At 43.5% G+C, this 22,370-nt stretch overlaps 1 protein-coding gene across 7 annotated transcripts in view; it reads right to left on the bottom strand.

Moving 5' to 3' along the window:
* The window catches only part of Wasf3 (WASP family member 3), an 89,996-nt gene that overhangs the window by 5,303 nt on the left and 62,323 nt on the right, over positions 1-22,370 (bottom strand). For 6 of the 7 annotated variants that reach the window (XM_013120487.3, XM_005079906.4, XM_040751369.1 and 3 more), the window contains 4 exons: positions 13,327-13,461; positions 11,419-11,572; positions 9,023-9,140; positions 3,621-3,796 (listed from right to left, as the gene is read on the bottom strand). In XM_013120487.3, the coding sequence (XP_012975941.1) occupies positions 3,621-3,796; positions 9,023-9,140; positions 11,419-11,572; positions 13,327-13,461 (583 nt within the window). The remainder of the gene's footprint in view (positions 1-3,620; positions 3,797-9,022; positions 9,141-11,418; positions 11,573-13,326; positions 13,462-22,370) is intronic. The other variant, XM_013120489.3, reaches the window with a different exon arrangement.

The following is a 22,370-nucleotide window of genomic DNA, read 5'->3' as shown; positions in this document are numbered from 1 at the left end:
CTAAGATACAACTGGAGCACTGAGCAAGTCAGAAGAATCTCTTCCTCCTCCTCTCTGTCCCCTAACTACAGCATACGAATGAATGGTTTATTTCTCTCCCATTTGTGAGCTGGGGCCTAGATTATGATGTGCGTGTGATGATGTCTGGTCCACTCTTCCAACCTCTAGCAATATTTTAGAGGTAAAAGCTATCTGTCCTGTACTTGGGCTCAGTGCATTTCAAAAGTATAAACAGATCTAAAACTATGGGGTCACTGATGATGTCCACACTCTGCCAAGTACCTAGATCACCAGTGTGTCACTCTCTAAAGGAAACATTGTGGAGTGTCTCCAGTGAGACACAGGGCAGGACACAGCATGTTCTGTGGCACAAGTGAGAATGTCATTCTTGGAAAACAGATTTGAGAAACAGCAAAAAGGAGTCAAGACAGAGGTGGTGACCAGACAGAGACAGAAGTGACACACAATCAGTGGGAAAAGGAAGGTGCAGGGTTTCTACAGGACAGGACTCTGAAGAAGGGTGAAAATGGGAGGAGTAGAGAGGACTGGCCAGGTGAAGATGGAAGGACAGGGAACAGGGGCTTGCCCTCAGGCTGTGGCGGGAGGACTCGGAGGACGCTGACTGAGTGGGCAGGCAGAATTGCCATGAGCCACACTGTCTATGTGGTGATGAGGGTGTGGTCCTGGGGCTCTGCGATGGCCAGTCTCCGTGTGCTGCAGCAGAGAGAACTGGTGGGTGAAGATAAAGAGGCAGGCAGGAAGGAGGCTGTTCACCTAGTGGGAGAATCCCATCAATCCCTGGGGTCTGTAGAGAGGCAGGTGGGCAGAGCCACTGCACTAAAGCATGGTCCAGGACAAGGCAGGCTGGATGTGGAGACGCACCGATCTCTGACTCCAGAGAGCATTCCATCAACTGCTCATCCGAAACTCGCAGGTGGAGACAAGCCGTGACTAGCAGTTTAGTTCACCTGGGCTGAGCTACAACACTTTGCACATATAACTGTCTTGTACACACACCATGAAACTTGAGATGAATTTCCTTGGTATTCTTAATGGACATGTGAGAAGGAGGCTGCACAACTAAAAATCCTGCTTTTACCAAAAATTATTGAAAAATAAGATTTTTTAAGATGTCAAAGAGCTTGGTATGGTGGCGCATGCCTTTAATCCCAGTACTTGGGAGGCTGCGGCAGATGTGTTTGAGGTCTACATCAAGAGTTCCAGGGCACCCAAGGCTACATAGTGAGACCCTGTGTAAAAAACAAAAACAAAACAAACAAACAAAAACAACCCAGCAATAATAAAAAAGTCAACAGGAAATGCGCAGTATGATTCCAATGTTGTAAAGATAAAAATCCCACACAGGTGCAGAAAGACTAAGGACAGATACAGTAAAATGCAAATGGTGTCTCTGGATGATGCTGTGACAGATACTTAACTTTAATTTCTTTCTGCAATATCCAGACATGAGTATGTTTTGTTTCATAATAAGAGGTAGGGCTGGAGTGATGAATGGCTAAGCAGTGAAATGCACTTGCTGTTCCTGCAGAAAACCCAGGTCTGATTTCCACACCTACAGAGCAGTTAAGAACCATCTGTAACTACAGTTCTACGGGATCTGACGCCCTATTCTGGCCTCTGCAGGCACTGTACACACACACACAATGTCACGTACATATACATACAAATAACTCAAAAGAAAATAAACATTTTCTTAAAAAGAGAAAAGGCTGCAGTTCTAATCTAATAAAATAAGCAAAACTTTCCAAATTAACTCAAGGTGTTCAGTCTAAGCCCAGTGATGCACTGTGATCTGTTTGCTAGTAAGTTACGTATGCCAAGAGTAAGTCACTAGAAAGACAAGTTTTGACAAAACGATCCACCCAGCTATGTTCTGGTAAGCTAAGAGAAATGAAACCTTATCTAGACCACATGCACACACAAGCAAAGTATCAATAATTCCAATGACCCTCAGCATCATGCCAGCATGGAACAACCTCACCCCAGATGGTAGGGTGAGAAGCATTCCAAGGGTTAAAAAAACTGCAGGTTTTCCATCTATACGTGTTTAAATTAGAGCATATACGGAGTGAAAACAGGTATGTGCTTTGCATGACAAAGTTAAAATTCCAACTAAGCTATCTGTCAAAACAACAAATTGACACTGGTGAGGACTCTTGGGTCCCTGTCTCCCTCACCTTAGGAAGAGAACCGTAATATCAATAAACTGACACTGAAGTTCAAATGTGAGGCTAGAACCCAAAGCTCCCAGAGTTCTCTGACTACTGTAGGCAGCAGGTGTGTAGAAAGATTACCTGGGGCCTGCCTTTTCAGAGCTCGTAGGCCTGGGCAGGAAGCAATGTCAAATGCCCTGCAACAAGTTTAGACTTGTGTCCTAGCAAACACCCACCTATTGCTTGGGTAGGTAGAGACTGCTCTAATCGCTGACGTTTAAAGGTGAAAAGAAGAAAGAACCAAAGAGAAGAAATCAAGTGTGAGGTGCTTGATTTCTTGCTGTTTTTGACATTTTCTTGATAAATTTAGTGCTTTGTTGTTATTTTAAAGATAGAGTCTCATACATCCCAGGATGGCCTCATGTATATAGCCTAAGATGACCTCAGGTATATATCCCAGGATGACCTTATGTATGTAGCCAAGGATGGCCTCGGGTATGTATCCCAGGATGGACTCAGGTATGTAGCCAAGGATGGCCTCAGGTATGTAGCCAAGGATGGCCTCAGGTATGTAGCCCAGGATGGACTCATGTATGTAGCCCAGGATGGCCTCAGGTATGTAGCCCAGGATGGCCTTGGGTATGTAGCCCAGGAGGACCCTGATTTTCCAATCATCCTGCCTCCACCTCTGAGTGCTAGGATTAGAGGCATGTGCCACCATGCGGGGATTGTGACACTCCAGGCTTCAAGGCTTCACACATGCCAGGTGATCACTCTTCCATCTGAGCTGGGCACCCAACTTGAATTCAAACTTGTAATACTGTAGACTGGAAGTCCATACACATGGATCACAATGATTCAATAAAACTGAAGCAAGACATTAAACCAAAGTTAAAGCTGGCTAGCAGTCACTGGGTGAGTCTCTGTGACAAATGTGACCTCATGACTTCACTGTTTGCACCTGCAAGAAATATTCTTATTTAGGTGATGGCAACTTTTAGAAGAAAACTCAGTAGGAAGTTCTCCTGAAATGAGAGCCTGTAAGATGAGTTACCAAAGGTGAGACATCAGCCCTCTGTTGTCTGTGTCTTCTTCGAATGAACGTCTTCCAGGGTCACTACTACCACCCCATGATCACAGTTAGGTGACAAAGAACAAAGGAAAGTCAACAATCTACATTAAAGTAGTAAGGGACAACTAAGCAAAATTCAAGTCATTGACAGTCACCCAAGTGCAGAATCCACATTTAAATTCCACTTTAAACCCCAGAGCAAACTTAAGAAAGTTTAAACAGCATGCAAAGTAACCCAACTTCAAATAGCACTGCCATAAGGCATTATTTTCAAATCAAAATATGGATGTCATTTTTAAGACATAGTGGGGCACACAGAAACCCAAAATACAGGGGCTCAAACATGGGGAGAGGGGCACGTGACACGCACACACCTAGTATCTGGGGACAGAGATCCCTCGGAGGATGCTCCGTGGTGCACACTCTGAGACAACCTGTTGTCGGGCCTAAGCTCTTTGTCATACGCCATCATATTCCACTCCTGGCGCCTGTTTCTGGCTTTTCTAACCTTTTTCACCTCACGGGTGGTGCCATCTACACGTTTTTGCTCCTGATGTCCAGGAAAAGAAAGCAAGCATGCCAAGACAGAAGGGAAAGGAAAACAGCAGGTTAGATGCAGTTAAATGCACAATAAACAAGCCTGGTGCACACACAAGAGGCATTTTCATCCTGCTTATACCCGACTGTAAGGAGATTCTAGGACAGCATATGCCTCGGGCTCACCAGGTCCATCAGAAATCAAGTGGGTCTCTAAAGAAACAAAAGGCTCCCACTCCCACTAGAGCACTTACCTTCGCCTTTGGGACTGGACCCTTGCTCGCTAGGGTTATGGCCTGTTTAACATGCTCACACCTAGATCTGCACTGCCCATGTGAGATATCTGGTAAAACCATTCATAAAAATCATTCTCTCACTGACAGTTTGAACACCCTACAAGAGCATGAGCATGTATGAGTGTGTGCATGTGCATGTGCGCGCGTGTGTGCGCACACACACACACACACACACAACTTACCTGTTCACACACAAAACCATTCTTATACCAGTCCTGTTAGCTAAAGCACATTCAGTGTTCACTGTGGTCCCATGCAAGCCCCTCCTCCAAGGTGAGATCCTCTTTGAGACACATCTGTCCCTTTTCTTGCACAAACATTTATGATCTCTCTTGACAAAGGCTGTGTGCTCCCTCGGCCCCAACTCTCCCGTATGGACCTCACCACACTGTATTACCTTTACAGGAAGCATACAGTCAATAAATGCTGGCTGAATGATCAAAACCACACACCATACCTCAAGCGTAAGCATGTCCCAGGGTCTATGATCAGCACTCAGGCACTGACGACACAAATGGCAAGCACACACACACACACACACACACACACACACACACACAGTTTCTATCCTCATGGAGTTTGTACTCTGGAAAGGGAAGACTGAAAGCTAGAATAAACAAGTGTCTCTGTAGAATATGGTAAAATATAAATGTATCTATATTTTAAAATGTGATATATCTTACAACTTTATATTAGATAGGCATATTATATGTTTCTACATTTCATATATTTAAATATGTACATGTGTATATATGTATACCAAATGCCTGCAATTGAAGGCAGTGAGAGATTGGTGGGCAGAGTGGATTAGAGGTGTTTAGAAGATCTGGAACAAAGAGTAAAAACATCAAATGCACACAAGATGCAGAATGTCAGGTGAGGACACAGAAAGACGGGATGCAGATGAGATGGGACACTCAGCAAACTAACACTACTAGAGGCTGGCGAAAGCCTGTTGACAGTGTAAACTAAGTCTTCAGCCTTTTGAGAGGCAGGGGCGATATGACGGGACCACCCAGACCTTGCCTTGCTTCCTCCTCATTAACAGCAATTCAACTTCTAGGAATTTATCCTAAAAACCAACTCTGCTGCTGTAGGAATCCTACTGGGGTACTTTAAGAGTGCAGTTTACACTCAGCATGGCAAAGGGCAGGTAGTTTATAGGGCATTTGTATTTCAGGATACTGTATGCTATTAAGAAAAAAAACACCACATCTTTAATAATTCATGTGTGCACAAATCATGTCTGGTATGATTCTACATATATAAAATGCTTTACCACATGTGTGTGCATGCCTTAATACATGGTCTGAAAAGATGCTCACACGACTGCTAAGCAATGCTAGGTCCTCACAGAGAGAGTGTGCCTTTGTCACCTTAAAGCCACTTGGCTGTGCTATAGCTAGGACATATTGTCTGTCTACTTTTAAAACCCAAAAGAAAAAGGGGGAGGGGAATTTCAGTGTGAAGCCAATTTGCAACCTAATTGAGAGCTCAGTGCTAAAGGCACTCACCAGCTATCCCTCTTCCTGTTCGAGAGGCACACGTTGACATATTCAGGAAATAGGTGTGTTATTTCGTCACAACGGTTCAGCCTTCAGTTCTATCCAGTAACATGTATATAAGATGGAGACACACACCAGGCCATCATTGCTAAATATTAACAATAATGAACTGTATCTCAACCATACTGGCCCACATTAGAATTCCAAGACCATGCAACACAGCTCTGTGCCCATCACACCTGCCTCCTGTCCTTACTGACCCCACCTCATGCATGCCCTTCTTCTGCTAACCCAGATTACTATGTCCAGCAAAACTATCAGTTACTGTTGAAGGAGAAACACTTCCACGAAGAGGAATACAAGCTAAAGGAATCCATGATGTAATAAAAGCAGCCTTATAGCTGTGATGTGTCCACATCTTAAAAACATGAGAGATTTGAAATACAAACTTAACAATGTGCCTTAGAGTCTTGGAAAAATAAGAACAAGAAAAACCCATCAGCAGGTGAACAGAAATAACAGACACCAGGGGAGAAAGAAATGAAATTGTAAAAAAAAAAAAATCAACAAAAGGGTTGGTTATTTGAAAAGATAAAAATGGTTGGCATTTAGTCAAACCAATGGAAAAAATCCAAACACAGATCCAAATTAATAAAATTAGTGGTGAGAAGGGAAATCCAGGAACAGACAGCATACAATTCAGAAACTTACAGGGCCATAACCGAAGACCTGCTTTAGAGTAAGTTGGTAAACATGAAAGAAATAGATGCATGTCTAGGTGCCTATGACCTACCAAAATTAAGCAAAGAGTAAAAAAAAACAGCTTAAACTCCTATAAAAAGCAACATTGAAGCAGTAATAAAAAAGAAAAGAGTCTCTCAAAAACCCCAGATGCCTGCTGCATCTGTGAGGCAGTTACAGAGCTAACGGAAATGCTTCCTATGCTGCTTTCTAGACTAGAAAGGGAGAAATGTCACCAAACATTCTGAACAGAGCCAGTATCACCCAAATACAAAGACAGGATAAAGATAAAACAGCAACAAAAAGATAATTATTGGCAATTTCCTTATCAGAGGCACAAACATTTTCAGGAAAATGCTTGCAAATGCAACTCAAGAACACATCAAAAATATCATGCACCATGATCAAATTGGTTCATTCTGGAGGTGTGGTGATGGTTCAACATATGCACTTCGGGGAGTAAGACCCCATGTAACACATGAAAACATGCTCTACCCCACTGGCCCTCAGACTATACAAATTCACAGACTACAGGAAGGAGCCCTGCAAGTACCTTCTTAGGAAACACAGTTGACAACTACACCCAGAGTCTGTCTCAATTCAGCCAGAGCCAACACTCACTAAGAAAAGCACTTTTTGTGAGGACAGAGATAAGGGAACCATAAACACTTTCTGGGCCTGGATGTAAATTAATCCTGCACCCAGGGAAGCAATATAGGGGTCCCCTGAAACCCAAACCAGACCAGCTTCCCCACTTCTGGGATTTGCCCAAAGGACTCTAAGTCAATTTATCAAAGAGATGGTTCCTCCCAAAGCTTTACTACAGTGTCACTCACAACAGCTAAATGTTGACTGTCAACAGGGAAATGGATAAAGACAATGTCAGACACGTGCACAAGGAACTGAATTCTGCTACAAAGAAAAAGGGAAAATGGATCTGCTGGAAATTCTGATACTAAGTGAATTAAGCCTGACTATGAATGACAAATGTCACATGTATTCCTTCACTTATGGATCCTAGAATTTATTACACGCACACACACACACACACACACACACACACACACACACACACACACACACACACACACACACACACACACACAGGACTGGAGAGATGACTCAGTGGTTAAAAGGACTGGTTTTCCATTCCCAGCAGCCACACGGTGGCTCACAACTACCTGTAACTCCTGTTTCAGGGGATCTGATGCCCCCTTCTGGCCTCAGCAGGCACCAAGCACTCAAGTGATACATGATATACATATAGGCAAAACAAACCTGAACAAACAAATAAAACTTCCAGAAGGGAACCCTCTCCTGAAGAGGACCCTAAGAAGGCAGGGACTTTTGGAAGGGCAGGAAGTGTCCATGGAAGGCCTTCCTGAAAGTCCTGGGTTTTGTAATGAAAGCTATGGTGAGCTAGAGAAGAATGGCTTTAGACACTTTTTTTCTTCCATGACTTCTTTGCTCTTGAATTCTTTGTAACACTCAGCAGTTCTTTCCAGATTCCCCAGTTACACCTGTGTAACCCTGAGTGTAAGAATCGGGGCACCCCACCCCACCCCCTCTGTGAAGCCAAGACCTGTGCATATGATCTGGTGCCCTGCTGCTGAGTTGCACCTGGCCTGATCTTAAATCCAATTTCCAAACCTCAAGTTCATATTCATCTTCAACTCCACTCCAACTAGATCAGTACAGCTAAACACTTCAAACCTCAGATTGTCCCACAGAGGGCTGGGTATTTCTTCCAGTATGACCTAGTATTTATCAAGCAAGCTGATAGTTGTCCTGGTTGTCCTGGAACACCCTCTGTAGACCAGGCTGGCCTTGAACTCACAGAGATCTGGTTGCCTCTGCCACCTGAGTGCAGGGATTAAAGGTGGGCACTACCACTTGGCAATATTATATTATTGATGTTTGTTCTTGGTTTTCAGGTTTGTGTTTGGTGCTTTTTCTTTTGAGACAAGGTCTCACTATGTATCCTTGGCTGTTCCAGCATCTGTTATGTAGACCAGGCTGGTCTTGAACTTACAGAAATCTGCCTGCTTTTGCCTTCCCATGCTGGGATTGAAAGCATGGCATGAGGTTGATTTCTGAACACAGCTTATATATAAAATTCATTACTCTCAATGGGGTAGGTCTAAACTCTCAGTCAAGAGGCCTGGTTTCAAAGTGGAAGTCCCTGAACCTGAACAAGTCACCTTGTCCTGCCAAGATGGTGTGTAGGGCAGCTGGCTTTAAATGTGCCAACTTGGATTCCTCTTGTTTTCTACCTCCACCCCCTGTAGGATATCTCTCTGAAAGCACAGTCACTCATGCTTCCCAATCTCTCACGAACACCTCACCAAGTTGTCAGTCACAGTCAGGTGGTTGCCCGACAGCATGAATGTGACTAAGATGCCTGATGGGAGCACTGACTGTTCTATGAAGCTCTGAGGGAGCAAAGGGTCAGGGGTTATGAAACAGTCAGAAACCAAATGGAGAGGGCGCCACTTCTTTTGTTAAAGACAGACAAGTGCTGTAGAACAAACTGCCGTATTTCTCTTAAAATAGCCTTGCTGTGCTAGATTAAAGTGTCAGGACTGCCGTGTGAAAAGAGGGCACCCTGAGAAAACCTGTGCACTAGATGTCACAGCCCCACTATCTGAGCAAGGACCCGTGTGCACACTGGTGAGAGCATGCCACCCAGCCACGCACCTTCTGACGTCGCTTCTCCTTCCTCTTGTCTTCTGTGTCCTGCAGCATCTTTTCTTTCCAGAGGTCAAAGAAGTAAGAGGGATCTGTGTAGAACTTCAGCCCATCCTTCTTATCATCTCTATGGACCAATGCATTCAAAGTCAGGGCGAGAAAGATTGTTAGCGACCTTTGTCGGGAGGTTGGCATTAAATCTAACTCTTTGGATCCTAACACCTACGTGAGGCATCCTAACCACCTTATGTATCATGCCCTAAACTTCCCTATTTGGAAAGACATGGAAACAGGCGCAAAAGCAAATAACCCTACAAACTTAAAAACTGAGAGCTAACTAGGTACAAATTCTCTGTGACAATTGCCCCCACCTCACAAATATCCAGTTTTAACAGCTCATGCATTTAAGGAACTATTTGGTTTATCCCAACAGCAAGCTACATATAGAGGCAGCTGGATGCTCAGTGCACACTAACTTCTACTGGGACCGTCAATACAGTTACGATATAAAAAACTAGTAAGTGCTCTGTCCTCTTTGTCAATTCAGGTTTACTCAGCACCGTTATGGAAAGAAGGCAAATGTTTGTGGTACGTGGACAGGACAGAGACACATTCATTCCCTGTGGCTATCTCAGTACTGTTATGATTGCCACAGTCTAAATAATATCTCAAGTCATTGTGTGAATTACTCCCTTACCACTGAACCAGTAATAACCTAGCCACCACGAATTCAAGGTGCTATAGGAATCAACAGCACTGCTCAAGGAGCTAGAGAGATGACTCAGCAGCTAAAAGCTCCAATTTCTCTTCCAGAGGACCTGAGCTCAGGTCTCAGCACCCATGTCAGGGGCCACAACTGCCTGTAACTACACCCTCCCCAGCCTCTGAGGACACTGCACACACAGACAGATATATAATCAAAAATAAAAACAGAGTCTTTAAAGAATGCTTTCCATTGCTCTCAGAATAAAAATGGAAGAATTAAAACATTTTCTGTAATGTTTGGAATAGTCATGATGTAATGTAGACTCTATGTTCAAAATTAAATCAGGAGGGCCAGGCAGTGGTGGCACCTGCCTTTAATCCCAGCACTCAGGAGGCAGAGGCAGGTGGATCTCTGAGAGTTCAAGGCCAGCCTGGAGCCGTGTTTTAGGACAGCCAGAGAAACCCTGTCTTGAAAAAATAAAACAAAACAAAATCATGAGATTTACTCTTTATATCCGTATTCCACTAAGTTAAATATGTGCAAAAGAGATGCAAAGTCAGTTAAACACACAGACAGGAGAACATTTATGCCCAAACAAAGGAACAACAAAACAAAAATTAGTGGGAAAAGAGGGTGGGCGGGAGAGATGTTTCTATTCACAAACATCTTAGTTTTAAATGTGTGTGCTCTAAATTCTAGGAAAGCACACTTGTCTCACTGAAGCTGAGGCACGTTGCCTATCTCCTGTCAGTTTCCAGGGTGCATGCCCATTTGTCTGAGAGAGTCTCTCTGTCCAGCAGAAAGAAAAGGTGACACTTGCAATTTTCTTATCATGGAGACTAGCTCCAAACCAGATGGAGAGCCTGGGCCGTTCTGAGGAGGACCAAAGGGCTCTGTAGTAGGAATGTCAGGATGGCAACCACAGACCAAGAGCACACAGGCTTCTCCGTGACCATCACAGACACTGAGCTATAGCCCCGACTCTGTGAAGTGAGCGCTGCTGGCTCCCACCGCTGTGCCCAGCAGGTGCTGGTGAAGTGAGATTCACAGGGGGGAGGAAAGATGGGCATAGGGACAAGGCCCACCATGGAAGGCAAGAGGACAGTAAGAATGAGCAAGAAAGATCCAAAGGTGATGCAGGAGGTATAAGAAGAAAACACCACAGTGATGGGAGGGACGTTCAGTGCTTGGCAAGCGTGTGTGCAGGTGGCCTCTTCCTATAAATGTGGCACTATTGCTTTTCTATTCTTCTCCTGGAGTCTGTCCCTGATATGCCCAACCACGGTAGCAACAACAGAACAGCAGATGTCTGTGTGGGGCTGCAGGGCTGGGTCGAGGATTTTACCATGCTATAAATGAACTGTGCCATTTCTTTCCAGCTAACTTTGAGCACAAGGAACAGCATACTCACACCTGGTATGCAGCGCAAAGTGCCACTTCTGCTGAAATCTGCATCTGAGCATGGAAATCAGAGCTTACCCTTCTGGTGTGCATCTTACAATTATGAACTCCAACAACTCTGTAGCAATAGGTCATTTTGTTGGGCATGATACAGCAGTTAACTATTTTCAAAATGTTTTTCAACCCAAAGGAGCCCTCAAAGGTGGCTCCACCCAGCACATCAGCACATTTTTGCCTCTGTCAAGCATCCATCCACCTCCACTGTAAAGGCCGTGGGGAAGCCAGGAGGGAGCCGTACCTGTACGGTGTGAGAATGTTCAGAGGCGGAGGCTTGTCACTCTGGTTGTAAATGTCAGCAACAGGGTTGGGAATGCTGTTCTTGGAAACCACCTGTTGGTCTTGGATGGTGGAGCTTTTGAATGCTTTCTTCATGTTGATATCCTGCAGTGAGACTATTGAGAGAAAAGTCCCCAGGGTGAGTTACATAGAAGTGTTTTCTGTTTAGAAATTAGCACCAACGTTTAACTCAGAATCGTAAACATCTCCCAGAATGACCCAATATTGGCTTTTAAATCAGAGATTTATTTTATGTGTATGTGCCTGAGCAATGTGTGCAGTTCCAGCAGAAGCCAGACGTGGGCATTGGATCCTCTGGAACTTGAGTTACAGGCAGTTGTGAGACAGCCAATGTGGTTTGCTGGGGACTGACTCTGGGTCCTCTACAAGAGCATCAAGTGCTCTTAACCAATAAGTCATTGCTCTAGCTCCTGAAATGACAGTTTTTCTTGTTCCTTTAAAACCTTGCTTAAGCAGAATGCCCTTTCCTCCCTCTAAAGGGTAAGTTTTCTCTATGACAGGAGGTCAAATTATAGCTTCCTTTTCTTTTGTGACAACAGAAATATTTCATTGGGCCAGGGGATCATTTTGTTGCTGTTGTGTGAGTAGCCCTTCTCAGACACCGCACAGTAAACAGCTGAGTATAGCAGACATGTGCAGAGATCTGGGGATCTTAGGAGACACCACAGCACCAGTTTCAGTGAGACACCTGCACAGAGCAGTGCACATGTGGCAGCATCTCTCTCATCGAAGGGGAGGAGAGACCCTGAAGCTCTTCCACCTATGACCCACATAGTCCTCACCCTGATCTAGGAAACAGCATTGAGCTAGGTAAGCTGATTGGGTGGGTGAGCCTGCTTACATTTTTCCACAACTTTTTCGTTGTGTTTAACACATCCGACCTGGACATTAGGTGTCCCAGCTGGTAGCATTTGCCCTTCCACTAGATCATTAAAACTGTAACTCACATATGCTGTGCAACATTACCAATAAATTTATTGTGACAGCCCAGAGAAAGGATCTATATTCCTTAGCTTTAAGGGAAATGTCTCTGCAATGTTAATATGCATGCCAGTGCAAACAATATAGTGAAATCGTGCCTGGAAAAAGAGTTTAGAGACATGACACATGCCCTGAAACTTCATATCACTTAACCTACTCACCTTTTCCAGTGTAGAGTTAATCACAAGCATCTAATTCTAAGAGTCAACAAAAATGCACAAGAAAGACAATCTAAAACTCAGCTGTAATGCACATTTACAAAGTGACCAATTAAGATAAAGAAACTGAGGCCAGAGACGTCACAGCAGGTAAGAACACTTGGTGCTTTTGCAGGAGACCTGGGTTTAGTTCCTAGCTCCCAAACTGGCTGGCTCACAACTGCCTGTAACTCTAGCTCCAGGGCTTTCAATGCCCTCTTCTGGGCTCCATGGATACCTACATTCACCCACATAGACACGGAGAGACACATTAATTAAAAAGTCAAATAAATCTTTAAAAAACACTAAGAATTCCTTACCTGAACAGACCAAGTAAACATTAAAATTTTACTTTTTAATATGTAAATAAAACTTCAAAACTCAATTAAAATGAAACTGTCTTAAGATTATTATTATTGAATTCAAATGTAACACCTGCAACTTTTAAAAATAAGAGCATGACATACGAAGTAGATGAGATGTGAATCTTTTTTTCTTTTAAGTCACTAATTAACCAAGTGTTATGGGGCATTCCCTTCCCGCTCTTCCAGGAAGAGACAAGATAAGTGGCAGTGTGCTACCCAGGAGGAAAAGCAGAGATTACGCTGAAGTTAATTACTACTGTTGTGCCGACATCTTGTGCAGCTCACTGCTTTCATGCAGTTACCTACCCTCCTCCACTGTGGAGTCCAGCTGGGTGACTTTGACAGCAAGGCGATCAATTCTGTCTTGAAGAGAATTGGCTCTGATGTAGAAGCTGTTAGCCTCATTAAACAACTCACCAAATATGTCTTCTGCATGTTTGCCTGGAGAAGAGAAGGGAGAAGGGCACCTGCTGAGGAACTGTGAGGCAGGCTCGTTGCCACCATACAGTGCTTGTCCAAGTGAATATCAAAGCACATGTCATGGCCCAAGGCCTTCAGAACAGTAAAACGTCATCCTCCTCACTGCCTGAGCTGTCAGTCAAGCTAAGCTGTCACTTAAGTTGTTACCACTAAGCAAAACTTCTTTGAAGGGAAAAAGAACTTTAAGTTGTTGTTTTACACAAAACAGAAATATTACCTCATGAATTAAGCTCTCCTTTTATTGCTCAATAAAATTCAAGAGATCACATTGGCCGTTAAATGTAGACTGTCATTGAACAAGTGACATTGATTCTCTTTCATTGTGCTTGGTGTCTTCTGATGATTGTATTCCCTGCGCACTTGAAAATGCAGTACCAAGTCTTTCACGCTCTAAGATTTCGGCCAGTTCTACTTACTCATGATTGCTAGACATAGTGTAGGCAATGTCTCACTATGTAGCCCAGGCTGGCCATATCCCCTTGGCTCAGTCACCCCAGGATTGGCATTATTAACATTTGCCAGCATGTCTGGGTCCATGCTATATTAATATCTGTTTAACATTTCTGGATAGATGTATTTCCTCACCTTGAATCTCCAAATCCCATCACCATTCTTTACTTATTCTACAAATGTTTTGTGAATGAGAATTTAGTGCATCTAAGAAATTAACGTCTCTGACAGAAACAGCTAGCATCTCTGCTGATTTTCATTTTCTATAGAGTCTTTGCCCAGCTGATCAAAGAGAATCTGAGCATTCCAGGAAGACAGGCTGACTGACACAGGAACACTGTGCTGCTTTGAAAGAAAAAAGCTCTTCATAGATTCATGTATGAGAATACTTGGTTCCCAATTGGTGGCACTGCATTGTCAGTAGGTGTGCCTGTGTGTGTGCTCGCGCGCGTGCATGCGTCTGTGTGTGTGCATGCGTGTGTCTGTGTGTGTGTGTCTGTGTGTGTGTGTGTGTCTGTGTCTGTGTCTGTGTCTGTGTCTGTGTGAGACCTGTAGGGAGTGGAGCCTTGCTGGAGGAAGTGTGTTCCTGGGGATGGGCTTTTAATTTTTAGTCTCACCTACTTTCAGTTCATCCTCTCTGCTTCCTTTGTGTGGAAGATGTGATCTCTCAGCTTCCTGCTCAACCAATGGGCACCATGCCTCTCCTGACATTATGGACTATCTCTTGGTGAATGTAGTCTTCCTTCTATACATTGGTGTTGGTCATGTATTTCACCCAACAGCAGAAAAGTATCTAATACAAACAATTACCTTTTAGAAGATACCTGCAACTGATCAGCTCAGGGCCAAATCCACGAGAACAGGAACTGTGTCTGTGTACAACTGTAGCTCCAGCAACAGAGCCGCACCTCTCCATCAGTCACTCAACAAATGAATGAGTGAGCCCGGCACACAGACAGGAGTTACTGTTTTCATTCTCTACATGATTACACTGAGAAGCACAAATGGTGATCTCTAAGCAAAAGACCACTGACCTTGTAAGTGGCAGAAATAGATGAGACAAAATTTTACCTTGTTAGTTTTAGCTTCTATTATCTACCTCACTGGACCTTCTTGGCCACATACAAGTGTGACAGATCCTGAGAATATGCAACACAACATCACACAGGATCCAGTCATTTCACTTTTGAGCATAGCCCAGAAAAGCAACTGTTTTTCTGTCAAATAAACTTTTAATGGCTGGAGAGAGCTTGTTGTTTAAGAGCACTTTCTGCCCCTGCAGAGGACCCAGGCCCAGTTTCCAGCACATGGCAGTTCACACCATCTGTAGCTTCTCTTCCAGGGGATCCAATACCCTCCTTTTGCCTCCGTAGGCACTAGCACACAAGTGCGTGCACAGGAAACACTCATACATATAAAATAAATAAACAAATAATAAGCAATAATAGAAACAGCTGTTTGCACACCCATGTTCACAGAAGTATTATTCAGTATGGCTAGGAGGTAAAAGTAAATCATGTGTTCATTGATAGATAAATGGGTGACAAAGTAGAATATTTGCCTTCGGAAGGCAGTAAATTCTGGCACATTCCACAAAATGGCTGAGCTTTAAGGAAACTATGTTAGGTGAAACAAGATGGTCACAGAAAGGCAATCCTATCTGATTTCATGCACAGGCATTATAGAGCAAACAAATTCAGACAGAAAGTAGACTTGGGGAAGTTACCATGGACTTGGGGAAGGGAGAGGGTAGGTGGTGTAATGTGGCAGACTCAGTTCTGTGAGATGAAACATCTGCACATCTGTCACAGGGCATTGTGACCATAACTCAGCACTACTGACTACACATCTAAACACAGTAACAAGGGTCAATTTCGTGATATGCAAATTTGTCACAATTAACACTAAGGATGTGGAAGCTTTGAGGAGAGAGGCTGGCAGAGTGGAAGTTGTGTCTGATCATAGATGCTGTAGTTAAGGATCAGGACAGTACTTTCTTGCCTTGAAGCCAAGCTGCTCCCACTGAACCCCAGCTCCTGATTTACAGAACAGCTTTCATTACAAACTTCCTGAACAAATACAGCCAGGCTGTCCCGTGAATGCTGAGCAGCCACCAGGGCTCTGGCTACCACAGCCACCTTACTAACCAAAGCCAGCTGTTGCCACAAGCGAACTACTCTTAGGAATGGCACCAGGAGTTTAGAGTTTGGGAATTACAGAATTAAAGCACATGAACCAAACTGTGAATTGGTTAACCTTACAACCAATTCCTCAAAAGTGCAGGGTGAGTTTTCTGGTAAGACATCAACACTGAGCTCTCATGATACCCTGCTTACCTTGCTCCTGGCTCACATAAAGCGAATGTTGTTTTTGAGTCACTAGCTTTCTGAGCATGTGAACTAAGCCATTGGCCCCTGCACTACTTACACAGAGCTGGTTCTCTAGGTGACTAAAGAGAAAAGACACGGACTGGAACAGGGTCTTCTTGTTAGTGAGTAAGCATGCAACAGATGCTGCTGCCATAGACTTGTTGAGAACATTAGCTAAAGGGATCAAATGTTTCTACTCCTTTGGGGCACCTTAAAATCTTGATCAGGCACTGGGGACGTGACAGCAGACTACTGATCAGACCCTGTGCGAGAAACATCAATCTACCAGTGCTCTGTCTGACATAACCACAGGGCACTAACTTGTTTCCTACTTGGCCATTCAGTTTGAACAGACAGACAGACAGACAGACAGACACACACACACATACACACACACACACACACAAACACACACGGAAACATCAAGAACTCTTCTTCCCCTTTAGCTTTTATAAAAATCATTCTTGTCAGGTGGTGGTGCTGTGCACCTTTAATCCCAGCACTCAGCAGGCAGAGTCACTCAGATCTCTGTGAGTTTGAGGCCAGTCTGATCTACAGAGTGAATTCCAGGACAGATAGGATTGTTACACAGAGAAACTCTGTCTCAAAAAAAAAAATTAACAAAACAACAACAAAAATTCACTCTTATGGACAGTGTGTATCACCAAGACAGATACGAACACCTCAGTCTCTTGCAGAAGCCACAGCGTCCTTTGAAAGTGTGGTAACTCTTGTTGAGAAAACTACACTCTATGCTAGATGCTATACAAGCAGAACATGATAGATAACACGGAGCTCTACCATCAACTCCGAGAGCATGAACTTGATGCTATCTTTCCACTTGGAAGCTCTGGATTTATAAAGAGACACAGAAATAAAGACTTGTGTAATTAGTATTTTTTTCCAGCTGCAGAAAGCAGATGAGTGGCTAGAAAGGAAGTGGAAGGAAGTACATTCTCTGGTGAATATGTAGAAAGTGTTGTTGCCATTACACTTTCCCAAAAAGATCGGAAATGCTGAATTCTACTAATATATATATAGCACGTCTAGTGACAGCTAAACTAAAATGATTTTGAAGTGAATTAACGACCGTTTTGAAAGAGCTGCAAGTTATTCGTTTGTTACTGACAAGTTCTCGCCTCTGGACTTATCAGGACCTTGTGAGCCAGCTACATCAGACTGAGAAATAGCCCCAAAGTGTCAAAGCATAAAGAAATGAAGGGGGTTTCACCCACATTTGACAGCTAAGAATGTATCACTATTTTATGTGGATGGGCGTTTTGCCTATATGTATATGTGTGTGCACCACATGGCCTTGGATAAAGTAGATCAACGGAAGTACAGAGGGTTCTATCAGGGGAAGAACTGTCCAGCAGAAAACAGCAGTGGACTTGGTATATGTGCATAACACCTAGGAGGCCAGGGTCACTGAGCCCAGAGAATGGTGGAACTGAGAAATACATGTCCACCCTTGGGGTGGGTTAAATGTCAGCAAGAGAGAAGATAGGAGGCTCATGTCCACCAGAGAAAAGGTGATGATGATTGGGATACTAGCAGCAGAGAAGTGGGTGGGTTTACATATTAAGTACCTATTCTCAAGGCAACTGAACACATTTGCTATGGAGTGGGCATTTGGTACCAGAAAAAGGAGAGACAAAGGTAGATATTATGCATTGTGCTTCAGGCATACTGTCTTTGATGTGCTTCTGAGATGCACTAAGTCAAAGTGTCAAGTGAGTGGTTATATAAATGAATTTGAAATCTAGGGGAGAGGTCAGAACTGGAGATGTAAACTTGGAAGTCACAGCATAAACACTGGCAGAGTAGTTTACCAATGTTTGGGAAGAGGCACAAAAAACAATCCTAATGGCAACTCCCTAGAGTGTTTCTTCCAACAGAGAGGGTGGAAAGATGAGACTATCCAGGAGAAACACCACAGTGAGGTGGTCCAGAAGCCGGGTGTAGACAGTCTCTCCAGACCAAAAGCTATCGAGACCGAGGGCATTGGCCACTTGGATATCAATGTAAAGATTGATGCAGTTTCTAAAGACTGGGAGGACAAAATCCGAGTGGGAACAGGAGACAAGGAGGGGAGTGGAGGCTGTGGAGACTGAGGAGTTCTTGAAGGAATCTCGCTGTGAAGAGAATCAGCAAACAGGGGAGGATGATCAAGAGGTACGGGAGCACTCTCACTGGGTTATATTTGACAGGAGGACAATGCAGAACAAGAGAACTGAACAGGAGCTTGTGGGCTACAGTAGCAGAATTGGATCCAACAGATGCACGAACACCATGTCCATGGTGAAGAGGGGCAGGCAGTGTGAGGGTACAGACACCAACACTGGGGGGTTGAATCATTCAGAGAGGAATGCAGTTCTCTTTTATAAGTGATATAAACATCATGTTCGTTTGAGTGTATATGTGAGGTGGGAAGAGAAGACATGAAGCAGCCAGTGTAAAAAAAAAAAACCCACAAAACCTAACTAATAAAAAAATTATAGCCACATCACTGAGCAATTTACCATGGATTTCTATAAGCAAATCCCACAAAGACAATGGGATTTTGCATTCATTATCACTATGAATGTATTTCTAATTCCCATCTTGAGTTTTCCTTTGACCAGGAATATTTTAAAAAATATTGCTTGATTTTCCAATATTTGAAAATTATCTTAAAGATAATTACCATCTCATTATCATCACACATGCTATATAGTAATCTCTTCCGACAGATTTGCTGTATCCTAGCAGATGTTCCATCTGATTAATACAACAATGCATATTCTTTTAAAAAGAAAAAAGTTATAAGGGCTAGAGAGATGACTCGGGGTTAAGAGCACTGGCTGCTCTTGCAGAGGCTGTGAGTTTAGTTCCCAGTGTCCACATGGCAGCTCACAGACATTTGCAACTCCTGTTGTGTATATAATCAAAATGCAAGGCTCTGTCTCTCTCATCCCTCAGGCTGTTTGATCTGCTGAGGGTGTCTTTCCCTTTTGAATGACATGGAATCCCATCTGTTAATTTTTGGTGTAATTTCCAGTACTGCTGGGGTCCTGCTCAGGAAGTTCCTGTTTATACCTGTACCTTGAAGTGTTTCCTCTGGATGCACACACTGAACACTGGTCCATGTTTGTGGCCTTTTATCTCTACGAATCCCCTCCATCTCTTTCCTAGTCTCCTCTGTCTAATGTTAACCAAACCAGCGTTCCTATGTATTGCATTTGAATAAAATATTTTCTTCCCATGATTTTTCTTTAAGTCTGTGTATTTATCCTTAAATTATATGCATGTTAGTCTCACTATTTTAACTTGGTAATCTCTCTTTTAAGAGGTCTATAGTGGCCGGGCAGTGGTGGCACACGCCTTTACAATAATCCCGGCACTCAGGAGGCAGAGGCAGGCAGATCTCTGTGAGTTTGAGGCCAGACTGGTCTATAGAGACAATTCCAGGATAGCCTCCAAAGCCACAGAGAAGCCCTTCTTGAAACCCCCAATAAAAAGAGGTCTATAGTGATTAGGGAAAAGAGCAGTTTTAAATGAATGAATTCAAAAATTCTAAACCATCTGCAGAGACTATCTCTCATTAAGAATAAGTTAATGGCTATTAAGAAGGCAGAACATTTTTCCAAAGCACCCAAAGATCTGTTATGTTTTGTAAAATGAATTTATAATAATGTACCCCAACAAAGAGGCCTCATGTATTCTAACAGTGAAAATGGCTAAATAATCCAACTCACATAATAATCCTCATCTATTAACTGTGTCTTAGAAGATCCCATAGAGCCGGGCGGTGGTGGCGCACATCTTTAATCCCAGCACTCGGGAGGCAGAGGCAGGCGGATCTCTGTGAGTTCGAGGCCGGGCTGGACCAACAGCCTCCAAAATAATACAGAGAAACCCTGTCTTGTAAAAACCAAAAAAAAAAAAACCCAAAAAGAAGAAGAAGAAGAAGATCCCATAGAATTATTACATGGTGAGGATGGGTTGTTTTGTATCCTGAGATGTCAATCTTATAAAGACACACACAAAGCATCATCAGTAATTCATTTGATTGATGATATGTTGTATATTGTGCACTTTGTATAACTTTGTGCTACATTTTTACATATAATTGATACTGCAAAGTACAGTGAGTGTGTGAGGGAGAGAGCAAGAGGAGAGAGAGAAAGAGAGGGAGAGAGAGGGGAGAGAGAGAGAGAGAGCAGGATACACTGAAGTTCTAATTCCTTCCTTTGTGACACTTTGGGAACATTCTAAAGGGGAGAAGGGGAAATTTATTATCACAAGAACAAAGACAAACTCATAACAGTCACTTTTATGTGTAAGGACTCCTGTCACAGCTGGCATAGACTCCAGATGTTCATCTTTCTTTAAAAGGAAAATTACATTGAAATCACATTCTAATGGTGTTGAGTATCTTTTTGCATTTATTAGCTCATTTTTCCTCAAATGTGTACTGTTATTTATTCACTTTTTTAATAAAAGATTTATTTTTACTTCATATGTTTGAGTGTTTGCCTGCATGTATGTATGTGCACCACACGCATGCAGCACTCGTGGAGGCCAGGAGAGGGCACCAGATCTCCTGGAACTAGAGTTACAAATGGTTGTGGCTGCCATGTATTTACTGGGGACTGAACCCAGGTCCTGTTGGAGCAGGCAGTGCTGTCATGACTGAGCCATATCTCCACCCCCCAGTATTTGTTCTCTTTTGGATTAGTCCCCTGCCTTGCTTACCACTGAGTTTTTAAATTTCTTAGATGTCTCTTATCAGATCTGTGTATAAGGCTCATCTTTGCATTCTTTAAAAACCATCTTTCTTAGAAGTTTCTAGCTTTAATAAAGTTTTAACTTATACGAACATTATACTATCATGCCAGCAAGGAGCTGATTGCAAGCTACTGCAATTTTAATTGAGCAGCTGGCTGAGAAGGGCAAGAGCTTGAGATTATTAATCAAGGAAAATGGTGGAGAAGCAGTCTCAGTTTTGTGCTAATTGGTGTGCAGAGCCGACTGTCATTATCTGAAGGAAATGGCTCAATGCTCCTCAGCTGGACACCAAGTAACACAGAGTTAGCCAAAGCTGTGTCAGCGAGGCTTTTCTCCCTCACCCACTCCTCCAATCTCCTATATTGGAAGTTGGTACCATTCCAAAAATATCAGAAAATTCATAATGAATACTTTGTAACTATTACTGGATAAACTGAAGGTTTGTGGGCCTTGTCTTTCAAACTAACACTGTTCAAGTTACAAGAATCTTCATTCCTGTCTGATTGTCCCTAACCTTAGCAGCAGCAGGCAATATCCTCTCATTGTAAAGGTTTCCTAAAAACCCCACTGGGAAAAAAGCTGCAAAAATCCTTTGCCTTGACAGCTGGTGTTAAATTAGGCTGTAGAAGTAATGTGCCAACACCACGAAGGCACGCAGAGACAACATCTCTTCAGGCTTTGGGCAATGTCTTCAATCCTCACTTCTTGAGCTTCCCATAAACTTAGGAGAATCAAAATGACCAGGTGAGTGACAGACAACCACCATTCCAGGGGATTCCTGGTGTGTTTGTCTACTCTAGAACCACAAGAAAATGGTGGGTCCCCATGCAAGCCTCTGCTCTCAAGAGAGGGATAGCCAATGCAAGGTTAAGGCAAGTCCTTTAGCTCTCATTAAATCCTTCCCACTGACCACAATGGCCTGATGGGCAGTCAGTCTTTCTCTCACACCTGTAGGAAATCTAGATACTGAACATCACCCATCTGGACCTGCACCTGAAAGTGTTGATAGTGGATGGCAGTAGGAGGGGCTGATGTGATGGAGGGAGGGAGGGGGAGGGCTGATGTGATGGAGGGAGGGAGGGGGGGCTGATGTGATAGAGGGAGGGAGGGGGCTGATGTGATGGAGGGAGAGGGGCTGATGTGAGGGAGGGAAGGAGGGAGGGGGAGGGGCTGATGTGATGGAGGGAGGGAGAAATATGGACTGACTTGAAGGCAGGCAGGAGGAGAGTTTGGATAGAAGAGCAGAAGCGGTTAGGTAATCCTTTCCCATCTGGATTGCCT

Source organism: Mesocricetus auratus, unplaced genomic scaffold (assembly GCF_017639785.1).
Source record: "Mesocricetus auratus isolate SY011 unplaced genomic scaffold, BCM_Maur_2.0 Super-Scaffold_100008, whole genome shotgun sequence".
NCBI lineage: Eukaryota > Metazoa > Chordata > Mammalia > Rodentia > Cricetidae > Mesocricetus > Mesocricetus auratus.
This window is presented reverse-complemented; position numbering and strand designations above follow the sequence as displayed.